Source organism: Tursiops truncatus, chromosome 5, assembly GCF_011762595.2.
Source record: "Tursiops truncatus isolate mTurTru1 chromosome 5, mTurTru1.mat.Y, whole genome shotgun sequence".
Classification (NCBI taxonomy): Eukaryota; Metazoa; Chordata; class Mammalia; order Artiodactyla; family Delphinidae; genus Tursiops; species Tursiops truncatus.
The window spans coordinates 90,956,441-90,974,768 of NC_047038.1; the positions used below are offsets into that span (position 1 = coordinate 90,956,441).

The 18,328-nt window shown below is 41.2% G+C and overlaps 2 protein-coding genes across 11 annotated transcripts in view; both read right to left on the reverse strand.

The window, feature by feature from the left end:
• Window positions 1–566, reverse strand: part of CDKL2 (cyclin dependent kinase like 2) — a 35,550-nt gene extending 34,984 nt beyond the window's left edge. For 5 of the 9 annotated variants that reach the window (XR_012332039.1, XM_073805347.1, XM_073805349.1 and 2 more), the window contains exon 1: window positions 442–560. The gene's annotated coding sequence lies outside the window, so the exon portion shown is untranslated. Of the gene's footprint in view, window positions 1–102 lie in introns of all 9 variants that reach the window. The other 4 variants (XR_012332040.1, XM_073805344.1, XM_073805345.1 and 1 more) reach the window with 3 other exon arrangements.
• A 14,579-nt stretch (window positions 567–15,145) lies between these two features.
• G3BP2 (G3BP stress granule assembly factor 2) overlaps window positions 15,146–18,328 on the reverse strand; it is a 31,039-nt gene continuing 27,856 nt past the window's right edge. For both annotated transcript variants that reach the window (XM_004323192.4, XM_004323193.4), the window contains one exon: window positions 15,146–18,113. In XM_004323192.4, the coding sequence (XP_004323240.1) occupies window positions 17,841–18,113 (273 nt within the window). In that variant the 3' untranslated portion in view covers window positions 15,146–17,840. The remainder of the gene's footprint in view (window positions 18,114–18,328) is intronic.

The window sequence follows — 18,328 nt, forward strand, 5'->3', positions numbered from 1 at the left end:
GATAATAAAAAATTGCTATTTTTTATTTTGTTAAAGACAGGTTGAAATCTTTTATAGATAAAAGAACGAGATAATAGAAGCTTTCAAAAGTATTATACTTACTGTTCCTTTTAAATCCTTTGGCGTGGAAATACCCAAAGGTTTTCAACTTGGAAATAAAATTGAGGTAAAATGCATCTCGTTCTCAGGTCTAAAAGATGCTGACTAGCAAACTAGCAATTCTACTGCTGTCGCGATTTCTTCCGCAGACACAGTCTTCCCAGGTGAAGCAGGCAGGGAGGCAGACTGGCCTCAACCCACCGCAAGTTCACACTCAGGAGGACCGCGGCCCGCATGCTGTCGTCGTCAAGGCAACGACCTCACTCTGTCCCCAACCATAGGCACAAAGTCTCCAGTGAGAAAAGACCGGAGTCTAAATGCGTCCACGGCAGGCACCAATACCTGTTAAGGCCAAGGCCTGTAGGGAAGTTAGCTGGGGTGCTAGGGCACCGCCTCCCAGCTCGTAAAGCTCCCGGTCCCTGGAGTCCGTGAACCTGCTCGGCTCTAGCTAGCCCTGGGCCAAGGCGTTGGCCACCAAGCTGCAAGGGGCGGATCCTCACCCGTCCGGACCCGCCCCCGAGTGCGCCGAGCCTCCCGTGTTCTGATTGGCTGGGTTCTGTCATCGCGATCTCTGATTGGCTTAGCGCCAACCACCCATCCAGTTCGCCTGGGGCTTGGCTCAGGTTCAGATCACTGACGCGCAGACGCCAGCGTCAGCACACACCTACCTTCTCAAGTAAGGAAGCACCTTTCTGCCTTCACCTGGAGACCGCTCTTCGCGACTGAGTACAACAGGCGATTCTCGTGCTCACGGGGAGGCTAAAAGTGGTGGTGGTTTTGTAGGATTGGGTGAAAATGTTAGGGGGTGACTGTGCAAAGAGCGCGATGAAGGGTTCTTCAAGCTCCTCGGCTGGGCCGGGGAGTGGGCTCTGAAGCCCCTCAACCGGGAAGGTTCGGGCTTGACGGCGATTCGACGCTTCCTTTCCGGTCTGGGCAGTGGGGTCAGTCTGCCAGGTAGGAGATGAGGGTGACAGTCTAGGAGGTGATAAGTAGGCGAGGCAAAGGTGAAAGTAGGTAAATGATGACAGAACTGGCGTTAGAAGGGACCCTGGGGAGGACAGCCTGGGCAATGAAAGTGAGGGAAATACTTGGAGATAACGGAAGGGGAAGAGAGGACATGAATGAAATAAGAGGAAAAGGGCTAAGACGGTTGGGGAACTAAAAGACATGAGCAATACTGGCATATGACAGACAGCCAAATAGGGTGCAGCTGGGGATGCGATGTTTAAGGCACAGACCAACTCAATCCATCATTAGGCAAGACTGGTAGGTCAGAATCATGCACATGCTGAAGTCACACAAGAAACAGGGCTTTCCTCATATTCAAGGAATTTGGGGTTTCAGCCATACCTCTGCAGTAAGGAAGCCTTAAGCACTCAGTTATTTTCATGTTAAATCATAAAAACTAACCATTTTGTAATTCTATTTGGTATCCATAATACCATGATCCAGTTAGGAGAGTGTCCTGGATAGCAGGTATTTATACCCATAGTCAATATTAAGGTATTAATTCGTTCTTGTATACAAAGAAATAAACATTCTGGTTTATAAATAAGATTTTGTGAGTTTGCTTAGAATGAATTAATCTTCCAGTGCCGGATCACCTTGATCGAACTGCTTAAAATCCAGTTCCTGAAGCTGTAATAATGAGGACCAGACCTGGGACCTGGATATGGAAAGAATATAATTCTTTAGTTAATGCAAGATGTAATTAGCTCTACCCTTAGGTGTGACCACGTTGGAGGGAGCCATGCCCCTTTTATTTATCTCTATAGGCTATAATAGAATGTGATGAACTTCTTTTATATGAGAAGCAGATTCCCTTTTATAAAGTGGCAAATCTGGGTTTGTTAGGCCTGAAGCGTGAGAAGAATTTTAAAGGTACCTCTAAGCAAAAGGCCCTGAAGTTTAAAATAACCTGTTTATATCCCACAGGCAACCAAAAGGATAAAAACTAAAAACTGGATTTGGTGACTAGATAATGCCTGAGAAAACAATTTCAAAAAGAATTGAGTTTGAAAGCCAGCTGTAAAGGAGGCATAGGGTATTCAAGAATTACACATCCCTGGTGGCCCAGTCCTGCCCCTCAGCCCAGGCCTCCCACAGGAACCAGGTTGTACCATGTAGGGAAGGGGGGATCTATTCACATACCTCAGGTAATAGAGGTGTGCGGATGGGGGAAGGGACTGCGCAGCTCAAAGGCTGGGGGGGCGTGTCATGGGGATCTCGAAAGGCTTGAGGATGGGGCTACTTGGGGGGATGGCGAGGAGGCAACCTGGCAGGGGACAAGTGGGGGGCCCAGCGGGTTGAGCCCCTGGGCCCCAGGTCTGTACAATACGGTTTGCTATAAAACTCCAATCTTCTGTGGGTCGGGGGCGGGGAGGCAGAGCATTACACATCCTGGGTAAAGTCATCTATTGATACATGTTTGGTGAAGAGGAGGTAGTATTATGTAGAAGTGTGATTGGGTTATTGTTTATTTTAAACAAGAAAATCTTTGTAGGGAAAAGGAACAGAGAGAGAGAGGGGCTTTAAAGAGACAAGAAAAGGAATAATTAATGAAAAACCAAGGACAGGTAGTGAAGAGAAGGTGATAGAGTATGAAAAGGACTTAGCCTTGAAGAAGTTTCTAGAAAAGAGGAAAAACAGAAAAGTGTAGGACAGACACATTAGCTGGCTTAGATCTTCTCTAAAAAAAATTTCTGCAGGAAAAAAGATAATGGTGAGATTGAGGCTCAAGGATATGTGAGCAGAAATTCCTTGAAATAGGTAGTTATGAAAGAAGACACTTTGATGTGAAAGGAATACGAAATAGTAAAATGTGCCCACTTGAGCATGGACACCATGAATTTACAGTGAAACCAACTGACTCTGTTTCATAGGACTTGGCATCCTCAGGTTCAAGAATGGAGAAAATAGGGGCTTCCCTGGTGGTGCAGTGGTTGAGAGTCTGCCTGCCGATGCAGGGGACACGGGTTCGTGCTCCGGTCTGGGAAGATCCCACATGCCACGGAGCGGCTAGGCCCGTGAGCCATGGCCGCTGAGCCTGCGCGTCCGGAGCCTGTGCTCCGCAGCGGGAGAGGCCACAACAGTGAGAGGCCAGTGTACCACAAAAAAAAAAAAAAAAAAGAATGGAGAAAATAGACAGTATGTAAGCTACTTAGAGAAGTGGTAGTGCAAGGAGATTAAACAAAAAAGTTAAGAAATCAAGGGTGATGGAGAAAGCACAATTGAAATGGTTTGCCATGGTTCCAGCTAGATCAGAAGACAAATTATGACAAGTTAACTAATAAGCTGAAAATACAGGGGCACTGAGAAAATGGAGCTCATCATAGGCACAAAGAGTAAGTTTAATGGGAGTGAAAAAGGAGAAAAAGTTACTGTCAAAGAAAGCAAGTTGTGAATTTAAGATTTTGGAAATGGCACAAGATGATGATGATGAGCTCTAAAGAGTGGAATGTTTGGCCATCCCTTTGGGTAGCTGAAGTTTATTGAAAAATGTCATTGGAACTGAATTCAAAGAAACTTGAGGTCGCAGTATGAAAAGTCAAACTTTTCCTAAAAAATCATAACATGAACAAGTGGGACAATACAGAAAGAGGTTGAAATGCACATTTTAATCACTAAAGAAAGTGAAATGTTCTAAAAATCTAAAGAAAACACTGTGGGAGTGTATGAGACTGGCAACAAGAAGAAAGCCTGGAGAGATGGCAAAGAAACAAAGGTTAAAAAGAGACTAAGGAGGGCTTCCCTGGTGGCACAGTGGTTGAGAGTCTGCCTGCCGATTGCAGGGGACACGGGTTTGTGCCCCGGTCTGAGAAGATCCCACATGCCGCGGAGTGGCTGGGCCCGTGAGCCATGGCCGCTGAGCCTGCGCGTCCGGAGCCTGTGCTCCACAACGGGAGAGGCCACGGCAGTGAGAGGCCCGCATACCACAAAAAAAAAAAAAAAAAAGAGACTAAGGACCATATGACCCAGCAATTCCATTCCTAGGTATAGACCTAAGAAAAATGAAAACATATGTTCATACAGAAACTTGTACATGAATGTTCACAGCAGTACTGATATTCATATGAATTGATTTCATAGTAGCCAAAAAGTGAAACTCTAATATCCATCAATTGATGAATGGATAAACTGTGCTATATCCATACAATGGAATATTATTCCCCCTTAAAAAGGAATAAAATACTCATAGGTGCTACAACATGGATGAATCTTAAAAACAGTATGCTGGGACTTCCCTGGTGGTCCAGTGGTTAAGACTCCGTGCTCCCAAGTGCAGGGAGCCCAGGTTTGATCCCTGGTCAGGGTACTAGATCCTGCATGCTGCAACTAAGAGCCCACATGTCACAACTAAAGGAGCCCACATGCTGCAACTAAAGATCCCACATGCCACAACTAAGACCTGGCACAGTCAAATAAATAAATAAATAAATATATATTTAAAGAAGTATGCTAAATGAAAGATGCCAGACACAGAAGATCACATATTATGTGATTCCACCTATATGAAGTGTCCAGCATAGACAAATCCATACAAACAGAAAGTAGATTAGTAGTTACCAGGGACTGAGGGGGATATGGGAATGAGGAGTGAGTACTAATGGGTATGGGGTTTCTTTTTTTGGTCACACTGCATGGCTTGCAGGATCTTAGTTCCGTGATCAGGGATTGAACCCGACCCCAGCAGTGAAAGCGCCGAGTTGTAACCACTGGACCACCAGGGAACTCCCTGGGGTTTCTCTTTAGGCTAATGAAAATGTTCTGGAATTAGACAGTGATGAGTTATACAACCTTGTGAATATACTAAAAACCACTGAATTGTACACGTTAAAAGGGTGAATTTTATGTATGTGAATGACATTGCAATATAAAACAATAGACTTCCAAGAAGATAAGAAGTAAATAGCCTGCCTAGAAATCTTTTTTCAGTAAATTTATACATTTTAGCTTAGAGTAGCCCAATTCTCTTTCTCACCTTAGCAATCATCTCTGTTAAGTAACTCTTGGCAACAATCATTCTCTACATATCTGGACATCCCCGCAAAACGTGCTTTTCTTGCCAAAAAAACAAAAAAAACCCCACCACTTAGGTCTCATGAAATACTGATTGATCATGGGTTTTGGCACACCTCAGCTGAGTTACCAAGTGAAAGGAACGGCCATAAAATCTTCAGACTACAAAAAGGTTCTTTATTTTCAGTATATTATTGAGCATACAGCTATGAATACATTCTGACATTCTGTTAAAAAATTGGACTGGGGGGGCTTCCCTGGTGGCACAGTGGTTGGGAGTCCGCCTGCTGATGCAGGGGACACGGGGTCGAGCCCCGGTCCGGGAGGGTCCCGCGTGCCGCGGAGCAGCTGGGCCCGTGAGCCACAACTACTGAGCCTGCGCGTCTGGAGCCTGTGCTCCGCAACGGGAGGGGCCGCAACAGTGAGAGGCCCACGCACCGCGATGAAGAGTGGCCCCCGCTCGCCACAACTGGAGAAAGCCCTCGCACAGAAGCGAAGACCCAACACAGCAAAAATAAATAAATAAATGAAAAAAAAAAAAATTGGACTGGGGACTTCCCTGGTGGTGCAGTGGTTGGGAATCTGCCTGCCAATGCAGGGGACATGGGTTCAATCCCTGGTCCGGGAAGATCTCATGTGCCGCGGAGCAACTAGGCCCGTGCACCACAACTGCTGAGCCTGCACTCTGGAGCCAGTGAGCCACAACTACTGCGCCCACACGTCACAACTACTGAAGCCCAAGCACCTAGACTCCGTGCTCTTCAACAAGAGAAGCCACCGCAATGAGAGGCCAGCGCACCGCAACGAAGAGTGGCCCCCACCCGCCGCAACTAGAGAAAGCCCACGTGCAGTGACAAAGACCCAACGCAGCCAAATAAATAAATTAAATTAAATTATCAAAAAAAAATGGACTGACTCATTTTGAAGTTCTTGTTCTTTGACGGAAGGACATTTGCCTTAGAAGAGAGAATTCTGTTCTCAATCTAGTAATTGATTCAATGACCTCATTACTACATTTAAAAGTGATTAAGACAATCAGATTTGGGGGGGTGAAGAAAAATGAACCCTCCTACACTGTTGGTGGGAATGTAAATTGGTACAGTCACTATGGAGAACAGTACGGAGGTTCCTTAAAAAACTAAAAATAGGGACTTCCCTGGTGGCGCAGTGGTGAAGAATCTGCCTGCAAATGCAGGGGACACAGGTTCGATCCCTGATCCAGGAAGATCCCACATGCCGCAGAGCAAGTAAGCCCATGCACCACAACTACTGAGCCTGCACTCTAGAGCCCACGTGCCACAACTACTGAGCCTGTGTGCCACAACTACTGAAGCCCGTGTGCCTAGAGCCTGTGCTCCACAAGAGAGGCCCCTGCTCGCCGCAACTACAGAAAGCCCGCATGCAGCAACCAGGACCCAACGCAGCCAAAAAAAAGAAAAAAGCTAAAAATAGACCTACCATATGACCCTGCAATCCCACTCCTGGGCATATATCCAGAGAAAACCATAATTTGAAACAATACATGCACCCCAGTGTTCACTGCAGCACAATTTACAATAGCCTGGACAAGGAAGCAACCTAAATGTCCATTGACAGAGGAATGGATAAAAAAGTTGTGGTACATATATACAATGGAATATTACTCAGCCATAAAAAAGAATGAAATAGGGCTTCCCTGGTGGCACAGTGGTTAAGAATTGCCTGCCAATGCAGGGGACATGGGTTCGAGCCCTGATCCGGGATGATCCCACATGCCGCGGGTCAACTAAGCCTGTGCACCACAACTGAGCCTGTGCTCTAGAGCCCGGGATCCACAACTACTGAGCCTGCGTGCTGCAGTTACTGAGCCCATGCACCTTAGAGCCTGTGCTCTGCAACAAGAGAAGCCACCGCAGTGAGAAGCCAGCGCACTACAACAAAGAGTAGCCCCCGCTCGCCACAACTAGAGAAAGCCTGTGCATAGCAACAAAGACCCAACACAGCTAAAAATAAATAAATTTTTAAAAAAGGAACGAAATAATGCCATTTGCAGCAACATGGATGCACCTAGAGATTGTCACACTGAGTGAAGTAAGTCAGACAAAGACAAATATCATATGCTATTGCTTATATGTGGAACCTTAAAAAATGGTACAAATGAACTTATTTACAAACAGAGATAGAGTCGCAGATGTAGAAAACAAACTCATGGTTACTAGGGGGGAAAGCGGGCAAGGGGGAGGGATAAACTGGGAGACTAGGACTGACAAATACACACTACTATATATAAAATAGATAACTAATAAGGACCTACTGTATAGCACAGGGAACTCTTCTCAATACTCTGTCATGGCCTATATGGGAAAAGAATCTAAAAACGAGTGGATATATGTATATGTATAACTGATACACTTTGCTGTACAGCAGAAGCTAACACAACATTATAAATCAACTATACTGTAATAAAATTTTTTTAAAAAACATGGAATACTATGCAGCTGTGAAAAATGAGTAGGCACTTTGTTTACTGATATGGAATGACCTCCATGATATATGGTGAAATAATAAAAGTAATGTGCATTTTACAGGGGGCCACCACTTATGCCTAAAAAGAAAAAAAATGTATATTTGTATTCTCTTGGATATAGAAAGATCTCTGGAAGGGTGTACAAAAAAATTAGATAAAAAATGGTTGCCTCTAGGTAGAATTTTGTGGTGGGGGATGGAGGAAGAAGGCTTTTCACTTACAAAACTACCTTTTGAAGTGTATTCCATGTGAAAGTTTTCCCCATTAAAAAAAAAATTAATTTAAAAAAGACAATTAGATTTGGAAACCTAAAGTACAATACACCACTTATTTGGTCAAGTTCAGCATACACCATATTTGATCTGTCAGTCACCAACACAGCTATATCATAACAGTATAAACCTGGGAATCCATTCCTCAAATGTTAAAAATAGTATACATTCTGTCTGCACTGATAACAAGCCTCTTATAAACTCTCCCTTGATGTTCCCTCTTCCTCTAGCCTCTGCTGCATTCCCGTTCATATTCATAGCAAAACTACAGAAAAACGTCTGTTCATTTCCTACATCCTGTTCTCCCTTGGGCTTTCATCCTTATCACTTCACTGGAATAGCTCTTCCCATAACTCAGTAAGACCTACACAAAGCCATCTGTGGCAGAGATTACTAGCTACTCACAGTAAGCTGGTTCCTTTTTTCTCTATGCATAGCTTGCATATTTTCTGAACTCTCCACTGCAGTTAGGGGTGATCATGAGACTGAATTCAAGCCAATGGAATATGAGATGTGTACCATTCCCAGACCTGGCCCATGAAAATCTCTGTTCGAGATCCTCCATGTTGGGGCTTCCCTGGTGGCCCAGTGGTTGAGTCTGCCTGCCAATGCAGGGGACACGGAGCTCTGGTCCGGGAGGACCCCTCATGCTGCAGAGCAGTTAGGCCCGTGTGCCACAACTGCTGAAACCCGCGTGCCTGGAGCCCGTGCTCTGCAATGGGAGAGGCTGCCGAGGTGAGAGGCCCGTGCACTGTAGTGAGGAGCGGCCCCCACTCGCCGCAGCTAGAGAGGGTCCGCGTGCAGCAACGAAGACCCAACGCAGCCAAAAATACATAAATAAAATTAAAAAAAAGAAAAGATCCTCCATGTTCCTTTTCCCTTCCAGCTAGCTGTAATGGAGATGACTATAATGTGATCTTGAAGCCACACTGTGAAGTTAGTAGAGCCTTCATTCATCTGGGTCCCTAAATGATTGAGGGGGAGCCAGACTACTGACCTCTTCATGACCATTCCCCCCTTTGTTATATGGTGGTGGTGGGGGAAACTATTGTGTTTGAGCCATTAGACATTTTGGGGTCTATTTATTTTAACAGTTAGTCCACCCTAATTTATTCGCCACCTTCTTTGACCTCTCGGCAGCATGACACAACTTTCTATACTTTCCAAGACTAATTCTTGAAACTTAGCTTTCCACAACACCAATATTTGCAATATATTGTCTGTTTTCTTTGCATGGTTCTCCTGTTCTAGAACCCTACATGTTGCAAGTGTCAGAGGGCTCAGTCCTCAGCCTCTTCTCTTCTGTACACTCTCTTCCTAGATGATCTCCTCTAACCCAATAGCTGCAAAGACCTCTGCTCACCAATCACAGCACAGAGCTCTCCTCAGAATTCCAAAATCATACCATACCGCCTGACATTTCTTCTTGGATATTCAACTGGCATATGAAACTTAACGTGGATATAAGAGAACTGTTGATCTTCCCTCCACATTTCATTCCTGCTTCTCTATCTCAGTAAGAGTACTTACTGCCTTCCACACCAAGGTGCATAAAAATCCCAGGAGACATTCTTGAAAATTATCTTTCCCTCACATTCAAAATCCAATTCATAACCAAGTGTTGTAGGTTGTATCCCAAATTATCTTATTAACTGACCATTTATCACCATCTTCACTGCTCCAACCCTAATCCAAGCGACCATCGACATCACCCAACAGCCCTTCCTGACTGGTTCCCTAATTCAGATCACGTCACTTCCTTGCTCAGATCCCTACAATCCTAGTTCAAGAGTAAAATCCAACTACAAGGCCAGTTACCGATCTCTTGATATCAGCTGCTTATTATTATGGCCACGCTGGCGTTAATGCCCTTGAACACTCCAAGCTCCATCCAAATACAGGGCCTCTGCATTTGTTCTATTTGGAATGCTCTTCCTCCTCAAAGCTGCCTTCTCTTCCAGATCTCAAGTGTACCTCCTGAGGCCTTTCATTACCGCCCCCGGTTGTGATTAAGGAACAGCCCCATCTCCAGTTACTATTACATTCCCTACTAGTTCTATCCCCCATTAGCCAGGTGCTATTGGAAAAGTGACCAACCCCATTGTGCCTGAATGTATCCTTCTGTAAAAGAAATAGTATTCCTCACAGGATTGCCGTTGGAACTAAATGAGTTGTATTATGCCCAGGACTAATCAGGACTGAAATTACATGTTTGTTGCTTCCGTCCCTCAAAAACTACAAGTTTCCCGAGGGTAGGCTATATTTGCTGTATTGCCAGCCAGCACCTATGGAGGTCTCTGGCACATATTAGATGCTAATATTCACTGACTGCTATACAAGTCTTTCACTTCCTGCACACATACTGGTTATCTTTAGTGCTGTCTTTGAAACGTCACTACTCCTTTATGCTAAGTCACCATCCAACTGAAATGTCTCACATCTCTTCTCTATTCCAAGTCACTATCCTTGTCACCATACGCCAGGCAGAGCTTTGTTTTTACCTCTCCAAGCTTTAGTTCACCTCTTTAAAAACAAACAATAGATGAACTTAATAGGGTTATCAGATTAAGATACAACATATGTGAAATGACAAGCCCTCAAAAATTCTTCCCTTTTCTCAGCTCAGAGACTCAGTATTTAACAGCTATTTGATTTCTGTTCCAAGTCTGCACTCTAGCTCATTGCTTCACGCTGTAGTTCCTGAATGTAGTAGTTCCTGAATTAATTTTAGGCCTGCTAATGCTGGAGGCTGTCTGTGATTTCCCAATTTTCTGAAATAAAGCCAGGACAAAAATACGTTGCAAAGTTTAAACTTCTAGTGCTTAAAACCCATTTTTCCTAAAATCACTCATCTTTTAAAGTAGATCAAGTCTTATAGCTAATCCAGTATTTCAAATCATTTCATACTAGTGTAACCATAATAAACTTTCTGAGCCCGTCTCCCTGACTGTAAAATAGATAGCTACATCTTAGTTTGCCTAAATATGAAATCAGATGTAAAGCTACCAGCAGTATGATTCACAGTATACCCTCAAATATTGGAGGAAAATCATTTTAGAGATAAAAATGGGTGTAAAGATAACTATTTTACTGGTTACGCTATTTTAAAGTGGAAATATCTGATTTTCATTGCTTTGTACGTTTACGCTAACTATCCAGAACTTGAATCATTCTCAGTTCCTTTCAGACACCTAAATTCAGCTGCCAAAAAATAACCTAAATAAATCTATTTCCCTCCCTCACATATAGTAGTCTTGAACTACCACAACAGCTTCATTTCCATTCTTATCCTCCTACCATCTAGCCTCTACATGGCATCACTCCTATGCTTAATTCTCTTTAATGGCTTCATACTGCAATTAGAAAGATACCCAAATAAACTGGTTATGTAGGCTAATTATATGATCTAGTCTAGTTCACCTGTTAGCATTTTGCCCCCGTGGACCCAAATCCACCTATCCCAGCTTCTTCTCATTACCCTCTAAGGTTTTCCAATTTTATAAGCTTTACATGTTATCTAGTCCCTGAGCGGAGAGCTCCTATGTTTCATGTCAACTCTAGGCATCTAAAGTTGCCACTCAGTCGCTCCGTTTTACCTTCCTTTACATCGCATTTACAACCACCCTTCTCCATTGTAAAGTACATAAGCTCAGAGGGAGGCCCACGGACTTGTCAACATCTAGAACAGTGCCTGGCACACAGAGGTGCTCAATAAACACTTGATAAACACCATTAAGTGGTCTGTCTTCATTAAAGCAATGTTTAATAGTATAAAGGAAAACACACCCCCACACACACCAAGGTATTTCTAGGGATCATCTACAGGCTGAATTGTGGATGTTCATTCTTTCAGATTCTCTTTACTTTCTATGATGTGCATACCATGCTTCTGTGTTGTCATAAAATAAAATACACATAAAACTTGCCACTCTATATACTGTTTTTGAAATTAAAAGGCACAAGTCACAATTACATACCCTTCTATACAGCTTCCTCTTTTCAGGTCCATTTCACACCGAAAGCCAAGAGGCTTCCAATAGCACTCCTGCCTCCCCATCATGAAACCTGTTTTTTTAACCAGTAATTTGTTCCATATATCACCTTACTTTTCCAATTATGCAAGTGAACAACTTCAGATTCTTAGATACCACCTTTTTCCTCACCAAGACCTGGCTGTTTTACCCCCTAACTCTTTCAAATTCTTTAGGTTTCTAACATCACCACTCTAGTCCAAGCTACTACCACCATTCTACTTTCATAGCTCTTGACTGAACTACTACAGCATCCTTCCACCTCATTTACTCATTACTTAACTCCCTCCATTAACCCAGAGACCTAACTTATTGAACTCCAGAGATTTCAAAGTAGAATTACCTTCCTGTCATTCAACAAAACCTTCAACTTCCTATTGGTCTTGGGATAAGGACCTACCTCCTTAAGGTCTGCCCCCTAGCTACCTTCTTAAATATGCAAACACTAACTTTTAGACCTTTTTAACCTGAGAGCAGGGAACCTTGTTCATTTCATCATTTATCAACAGTACGTAGAACAGTGCCTGGCACACAGAAGTTCAATAGTTAATGAATTAAATGAGCCAGTGAAAGTTAGTAAGAGCATGAACAGATCTTCCTGCAGCCTGAAAAATGGATAGAAGGGAGACAAACAGAAAATATTAAGTAGAACAGATGAGACTCCAAACATTTCTAGGTTAAATAGGTCAGAAAAAGAGAGATGTTCATTATCAGAGAGCCAGGTATGCATATCACTTAGAAAGATAAAACACATTGTTTTGGACTTTCAAATTCTGAATTACTGAAGGACTTCAAAAGGGGACAAGGCAAAAAAGGATTAAAAAAAGAAGTGTTTGAAACACAAAATAGAGAGGCAGTAGAAATTCAACCGAGTAAAAAACAGTATCAGGTAACACTTGCTGAGTGCCCAGTACATTGTTTTAGGTGCTTTATGTATTAATTCACTGAATCCTCACAATCATCCGCCTCATTTTACAAATGAGTTAAACAGGAGCTCAGAAAATGTAACCATTGAGGAATGAACATATATACACTAGCAAACGTAAAATAGATAGCTAGTGGGAAGCAGCCACATAGCACAGGGAGATCAGCTCGGTGCTTTGTGACCACCTAGCAGGGTGGGATAGGGAGAGTGGGAGGGAGACGCAAGAGGGAAAAGATATGCGGACATATGTATAACTGATTCACTTTGTTATAAAGCAGAAACTAACACACCATTGTAAAGCAGTTATATTCCAGTAAAGATGTAAAAAAAAAAATAAAAAAATAAAAAGAAAAGAAAATGTAACCATTGAATGGTGGAGTTGCCATTCAAGGCCAGACTGTCTCCAAAGCCCTTCTCTTGACCATCACACTATATGGAATCTACTGAATGGACAATATACTGAAGCTAAGGTAGTTCCTGGCCTAAATGAAACCGTTCAGAGAGAATTTATGGGGAAAGAGACTGAGGACAGAAGAGATGTGTGTGTGTGTGTGTGTGTGTGTTGGGGGGATAATGGTGGTTATGGGGTGATAAAGAGTACAGAAAACAGGAACAGTTAAAAGAATATTATTAATGCCACAAAACAAAGCATTCCAAGTAAGCAATCAGCTTTATCAAAACTCTTAGGAGATCAAGGACAAGAGTAGTAATCTTTCTGTGAATGTTTAATCCTAAACTCACATTTATAGTATTTTGCCCAGTATTTGGTAATGCTAAAAACAGACTTCACTTCCTATTAATTCTGAAGTATAAGGTGTTTATATACTACACAGATTGGAAGAGTTCAGTCTTTGTCAAAAATACCCAGAAACTTCATTACTTAGGAATTCTGACTTAATTATGCAAAAAATTTTAAAACAATCACTATATGAACCCACTGAAATCCATCATGAAGGGAAATCTCTTTCAGGACATAATAAATTATTCATTTATCCAGTAATTTAAAATAATTTAGAATTCTGGCATTAAATTGATCAAGACTTAATAATTAGAAAGTCCTATGAACATAGAATGAAAAAAAATCAAGTCTTCATCTGTAGTTAAATATAAACGATGAGCAAGCTGTCCTAATTTAAAGGAAAAATATCAACATATATTCACTAAATTTTCATTCACTTGATACAAAGACTATATTATATAACACAGTTTGAAACGTAGCATCTTGTACGGCTAAAACTTTCAAATATTTTGTTCCATATAAATTTCCTGGACCAAATGATATTTTGCTCCTTCAAATCTGGTTCTGTTTGCAATATAGTGTCACATATACATTTTACCCCCTCTAAAAATTCTTTCTATACAGCTTCCTTGGTGGCGCAGTGGTTGGGAGTCTGCCTGCCAATGCAGGGGACGTGGGTTCGTGCCCCAGTCCGGGAGGATCCCACATGCCGCGGAGCGGCTGGGACCGTGAGCCATGGCCGCTGAGCCTGCGCTCCGCAACGGGAGAGGCCACAGCAGTGAGAGGTCCGCGTACCGCAAAGAAGAAAAAAAAAAATCTTTCCACAGCCATAAAATTAGATGTTATTATACATTATAATTAACATTGAAAGGAGTTTAATATACATTTATAAAAATCTTAAGTCTTACTGCCCAGCAGTATTTAAATAATGATTGTTCTGGCTTTTCTTCAGTACAAACCTGTGAAGACTGATGTAAGGAATCTTCATAAAGATTTTTATGAAAATTTTATGAAAATTCACTTTTATCATCCCTTTTAACAAAGTTCTGAAATTACATAGGCCTTATGACTTCACTACTCATTTAAAGTATATATTCATAACTATGACTATTCTTTCCTTTTTAATATTCCTTCAGAGCTTGACAAATTTGTTCTAATTGCTGAACTGGGGCATGTCCTTAACTTCAGATAACCTCAGTCTTCCCATCCCCTTTCTCTTTTCCTTCTGAGATGATTTAGCAATCCTTTGGAAAACCCAAGATTTTTATAAAAAATAAATGGTTAGCCGTCTGCTTTACATCATTCTCACCTTCCTTACCACTTATTATTCTGTTCTAATATTCTTTATCTTGTATACCAGCTATCTAACCGAACCGAGATAGGTCTCTAACAATGTTCAAGTCTTACTTAAATGATTTATTTTATATATCAAATTTCACAAATAATAGTTGGTTTTAGAATAATTCCTTATTTTTACTTAGGCTGTGTGAAATGCAATTGGGAGAAAATATTCTGGAACACAAACCTATAGATTAAATTAGGGACATAGATAAATGCTGCAGACATCAGTAGTTTATTGTTTGTTTAGTCCAAACACATTCAAAATGGAAACTCAAAGAATACTTTCCACCTGAAACAATTAAACTAGATACTACTAGCATATAATGCTTAACACATTACAGCAATAAAGATGGTAATCCATTGTCTTCTATACCTACTAAAGCCAAGATGGTAAAGCCAATTTGGTTGCAATAGTGTCATAAGGATAGAATAGAATATTACCATCCAAAAAGAAAAAAAACAAACAAAACAAAACAAAAAACAGCAAATAACAGTAATAATAGATGAATACTTTTACTCTGGTTCACTGAAAGGGGACAAAATGTTAAAAGTCCACAGTACTGCAGGTGAACAATCACCATGTAAACTTCTCCATGTGATGTTTTAAATGTTTTACTCATGGTATGTAAAGACTGAAGCTGAATGGCTCTTTGCTTTAATTTTCTATTACACTTAACATTTGTCATTACTTTTGGTGCCAGAAGTTTTCATGGGTGGCAGGGCAATATCTTGGATTGGAAATTTTATATATATATATATATATATATATATATATATATATATATATATATATAAAATAAAATGGGAAGGAGAAAGAAATGAAAGAGGGAAAATATGCTATAAAAAACAAAACACTGACAAGAAACCACTCATTTAAAAGCAGTTTGAATACAGGCTTCAAAACGCAAAAGTAATTTTCTGGTAATAACTTCAAGTACTATACATCAGAAAGTGTAAAAGTATTTCAAACAGGAAAAAAATCCTTAACCCCCCCAAAATGGAAACTGAGAAATCTGTGTCCCCAAAATATATGCAATAGTGCAAGACTTTTCCTCGAACATGGAAGACCTCATTCAAGGGGGAAAAAAAGGGACAGGTTTAATTTTACTTATACCGCCCAGTACATGAAAAACAAAATATGTGCATCATTTGCTAGTTTACTAAACAGCAAACACAGTTCCATAATTCAGAACCAGTTTGCTATTATGTCAAGTGCATTTTTTGTTTGTTTTTACTAAGATAGAATGGAGAAGTCTTCCATGCTAACAAGCAGCTTTAAGTGGTCACACTTATTTACCCCACTCCTAGCCTGAAACATCCAGAAACTAGTAGGTACTACATGCTCCAAGCATAAAATTGGATATCCTTTTGTCATACTTGTGGTTTACTGGAACTTGCTATAAAGACAGACAATAATCCAGCAGCTACAAACTCTGCTCACAGAATTGTTTAGAAATTCATGTAAAAATAAAAGATGTCGTCCCAGACTTAAATTCAGAGCCACTCGGGTGCTGACATCAGTTCAAGAATTGTGCAAAATGAATGACAGTTCCTTGCCCCCCAAATAGAAATGCAAACACTTAAGAGCTGCTGTTCTTTTCTCTGAAAATTGCAGTATCCTCACTCCAGGTTTACTTGCCATTTATGGAATCTGACTGCTTTTAAAATGTCACTAAAAATGTGCATCAAGTTGATTGACTTTTCCAGCACCTCTCAAGTGATATGCTTCAACGTTCACATTCAGGCTAACGGAAAAGTCAACAAGAGACTTACTCAAATAACTGACTTCCTCCTTCCCCCTCCCTCCCAAACACACAAGACTCCCTCCCACAGAGAACACAAAGTTGTTAACTGAAGAACAAGGTAAATAATATGCTAGTCAATTTTACTGATTTTAAAGATACTGCAATTTTTATACACTTCAATGATTTTTCAACATTTTGTAGCTGTTTGGCTTTGCAGCACAGCAATTCATACACTATACTGTACAGAATTACCAGCAAGACTGGAATGATGTATTAATAGAAGGCACCATCATGCTTATTACATTACCGGAGAACAAAATACAGTAAAGACAATTTTCACTGTACACAGCTTAAAGAAAGGAAACGGGGGAGGAGGAGTGTGTTGAGCAGCCAGCCATCCCTGTACTGAAGAGGGGCAGGTAGAAAAATCTTAGATATGGAGCTACTAAATCTGGTCTAATATTCAAGACCATAGCATTTGAAGTTCGGATTTTTGTTATTTAGTTCATAACTAAATGATTTCCTTCTGGAATATACTTGTAGTCTTGTTAAGGTTTATGTATACACACGCTGGTCACAGCAAGCAGGTAAAAATGCCCTCATCATTTCACAACTATGCGCTACTGGAAAAAAAGATGAAAGATTTTTTCCCCTGTTGCCTCCTTTGCAGATGTCAATGTTAATGAGTTCAGAGTACCCATTAGTGCATAACAAGTTTCTGTTGGTTTGTATTTTTGGGGGGAGCCAAGGAAAAAGGCAAGATTCTCCAATTGCACAAATTGCACTATTTGTGTTTCCAACATTAATAGGCAGAAACAGTAACACTTAAACAAAATGTGCAGCAGAGGATTTTTTTTGACTCAAAGGACCTGAATTCAGTTGGGCATGTCCTTTTAAGTTCATTTTGTTGCAGATAGTTTAAGATATGGTCATTTCTCAGTCCTTAATTCTCCAAGTCTAGATTTATAAATTAACAATGCGAATCCTGTTGTAAAACTGGGGAAATAATGTCCACCTCAATTTAACTGATAACCAAAAGATGCTTTTCACATCAAAGAAATGATCAAAAAGGCTGTGTCACATTCCAAAGCCAAAAAAAATTAACAAGAATGCAAACACGATGAATAATGTACCACTGCCAAAACTTTGCCAACAGTGGAGCCTCAGCGACGCTGTCCTGTGAAGCGGCCTTCCATCTGCCCGGTTCCTCTCCCAGAGCCAAGTTTCTGTGCCATGCCACCTCTTGGAGGGGGTCCTCTTCCATCCCGGTCCCGCATCATTCCACCGCCCACTATTCCACGGGGACCACCAGGACCTCGATCATTGCGCCTAATATCCCTGCGATCATCACCACCACCTCGAGTTTCTCGCTCTCTGGCAGCTCTTGTCTTTTTCTCTTCCACGTTTAAACGTACTTCCCCTCGAAACATAATTGGCTTTACAAGGGAAGAAAAAATTTTACACGGGCAGGTTAGACAATAATAGTAATGTAGTATCATAAGTAAGTAAGAAAATCCAGGGAGACAAAAAAACTTTTCATGAAATTCTCAATATGCAACCTATTCCAACCTTCATTACCAGAGCAAATAATGAAATAAAGTTAAAACAATCCATACTTCAGACTTTAAAACTACTAACAAATCTTTATTCT